The 2674-nt window shown below is 58.3% G+C and overlaps 1 protein-coding gene across 1 annotated transcript; it reads left to right on the top strand.

Moving 5' to 3' along the window:
• Positions 1 to 229: 229 nt before the first annotated feature.
• Positions 230 to 2674, top strand: LOC109782483 (heat shock 70 kDa protein BIP5-like). Its single transcript, XM_020341104.3, has one exon. The coding sequence runs from the start codon at positions 235 to 237 to the stop codon at positions 2215 to 2217; it is 1983 nt and encodes a 660-aa protein (XP_020196693.1). The 5' UTR covers positions 230 to 234; the 3' UTR covers positions 2218 to 2674.

Consider the following 2674-nt stretch of genomic DNA (forward strand, 5'->3'; position numbering starts at 1 on the left):
CGGGAACGACATACTACGTACGTGTGCCTTCGCATCGACACGTCATGGCATCTTGTTAACCGTCAGATCGGCAGAACTCACGGCGGAGATCACCAGCGTGACGCGTCCAAGTTTAAACTGGAGTCGGAGACCGCCTCCGACTTCCTCCTTGCACCACGGACGCACGCAATAAATACGTACGACGGGCTCCTCTCCAAAGCAACAGAGACGAAGCAAAACAACTTCCGGTCGACAATGGCTCGTGCCGCGTCGACGTGGATGTTGGCCACGCTCCTCGCCGCGTTGCTTGTCCTTCTCGCGATCCCAGCTGGTTCCGCCGCTGCGCCCTCGGAGGGCAACACGGGCACCGTCATCGGCATCGACCTCGGCACCACCTACTCGTGCGTCGGCGTCTACCGCAACGGCCGCGTCGAGATCATCGCCAACGACCAGGGCAACCGGATCACCCCCTCCTGGGTCGCCTTCACCGACGGCGGCGAGCGGCTCATCGGCGAGGCCGCCAAGAACCAGGCCGCCGCCAACCCGGAGCGCACCATCTACGACGCCAAGCGCCTCATCGGCCGCGACTTCACCGACGCCGTTGTGCAGCGGGACATCAAGCTGCTACCCTACTCCGTCGTCGACCGCAAGGGCAAGCCGCACATCCAGGTGCAGGTCAAGGACGGCGACGTGCGCGTCTTCAGCCCCGAGGAGGTCAGCGCCATGGTGCTCACTAGGATGAAGGAGACCGCCGAGGCCTACCTCGGCGAGAAGGTCACGCACGCCGTCGTCACCGTGCCGGCCTACTTCAACGACGCGCAGCGCCAGGCCACCAAGGACGCCGGCGTCATCGCCGGGCTCAACGTCATCCGCATCGTCAACGAGCCCACCGCCACGGCCATCGCCTACGGCATCGACGAGAAGGGCCCCGAGAAGAACGTCCTCGTCTTCGACCTCGGCGGCGGCACCTTTGACGTCAGCGTGCTCTCCATCGACAATGGCGTCTTCGAGGTCCTGGCCACCAACGGCGACACGCACCTCGGCGGTGAGGATTTCGACCAGCGCCTCATGGACTACTTCATCAAGCTCATCAAGCGCAAGCACGGCCGGGACATCGCCGGCGACCTGCGCGCGCTGGGGAAGCTGCGGCGGGAGTGCGAGCCCGCAAAGCGTGCGCTCAGCAACCAGCATCAGGTGCGCGTCGAGATCGAATCGCTCTTCGACGGCGTCGACTTCTCGGAGCTGCTCACCAGGGTACGGTTCGAGGAGCTCAACAATGACCTTTTCCGCAAGACAATGGTGCCGGTGAAGAAGGCCATGGCGGACGCTGGGCTAAGCAAGGCTGACATCGACGAGATCGTGCTCGTCGGTGGCAGCACCAGGATTCCCAAGGTGCAGCAGCTCCTCAAGGACTACTTCAACGGCAAGGAACCCAACAAGGGGGTCAACCCCGACGAGGCCGTTGCGTACGGCGCCGCCGTGCAGGCCAGCATCGTGAGCGGACACGTCGACGAGAACACCAAAACCATGATCCTGCTCGACGTCGCGCCGCTTACACTAGGCATGGAGACTGTCGGCGGGGTGATGACGAAGCTGATCCCGAGGAACACGGTGGTGCCGACAAAGAAGACGCAGGTGTTCACCACGTACCAGGACAAGCAGACCACCGTGTCCATCAAGGTCTACGAGGGCGAGCGGAGCATGACCAAGGACAACAGGCTCCTCGGCAAGTTTGACCTCTCCGGGATCCCGCCGGCTCCGAGGGGTACGCCACAGATTGAGGTGACGTTCGAGGTGGACGTCAACGGCATCCTGCACGTGAAGGCCGCCGACAAGGGCACCGGCAAGTCGGAGAAGATCACCATCACCAACGAGGACCGTCGGCATAGCCAGGAGGACATCGACCGGATGGTGCGCGAGGCAGAGGAGTTCGCCGAGGCGGATCACAAGCTCAAGGAGCGGGTCGACGCTCGGAACAAGCTAGAGACGTATGTGTACGTCGTCAAGAACACAGTCGACGGCAAGATGGCCGACGCAATGGAGAGGGATGAGAAGGAGAAGGTTCAGGATGCAGTGAGGGAGGTGAACGAGTGGCTCGACGACAACGCGGAAGCGGAGAAGGAGGACTACGATGAGAAGCTCCAGGAGCTTGAAGACGTGTGCAACCCTATCCTCACGACGGTGTACCAGAGGTCTGGAGGAGCACCAACCGAGGAAGACGAACATGATGAGCTCTAGACACGTGCAGCTTGTTAGATCTTTAGTATCACTGGTTTTAATTAAATTTTTTTCTATAAATATATGTAGATATGCACGTTGCGTTGCATCTTCCTGTAATATAAAGTTGTGACACAGTAATTAATTCTAGTTTAGAACGTAATCACTGGTTAAACATAATTTGGTTTTATGTGTGCACTTTGAATACATGCATATACAACTCTAGTGAATCTCTAGACGTGTAGCTGATCATGTTGTGTCCCACCACAAGAACCGTAACTACATTGCGGAAGAGACAAGTGGTTCGCAAATCGTAACCACTAACCAACATTGCAAGTTCTTTTCCACACATTGCAAATTCTCTTCCAAAACTTATTGTCAAAATTGTTTCTTCCCTTGTTGGGTCGTTCAAGTTCTTCCAAGAAATTTCACGGCAGTTTAGGCCAGTGAGCTTGTCCCATCCAAGCTTCGCCCCAGG

This window comes from Aegilops tauschii, chromosome 7, assembly GCF_002575655.3.
Source record: "Aegilops tauschii subsp. strangulata cultivar AL8/78 chromosome 7, Aet v6.0, whole genome shotgun sequence".
In the NCBI taxonomy this organism is placed as follows: domain Eukaryota; kingdom Viridiplantae; phylum Streptophyta; class Magnoliopsida; order Poales; family Poaceae; genus Aegilops; species Aegilops tauschii.

Bases quoted from the DNA above. Each gene is read 5' to 3' on its own strand.
- LOC109782483 (XM_020341104.3), top strand. From the start codon at position 235: ATGGCTCGTGCCGCGTCGACGTGGATGTTGGCCACGCTCCTCGCCGCG.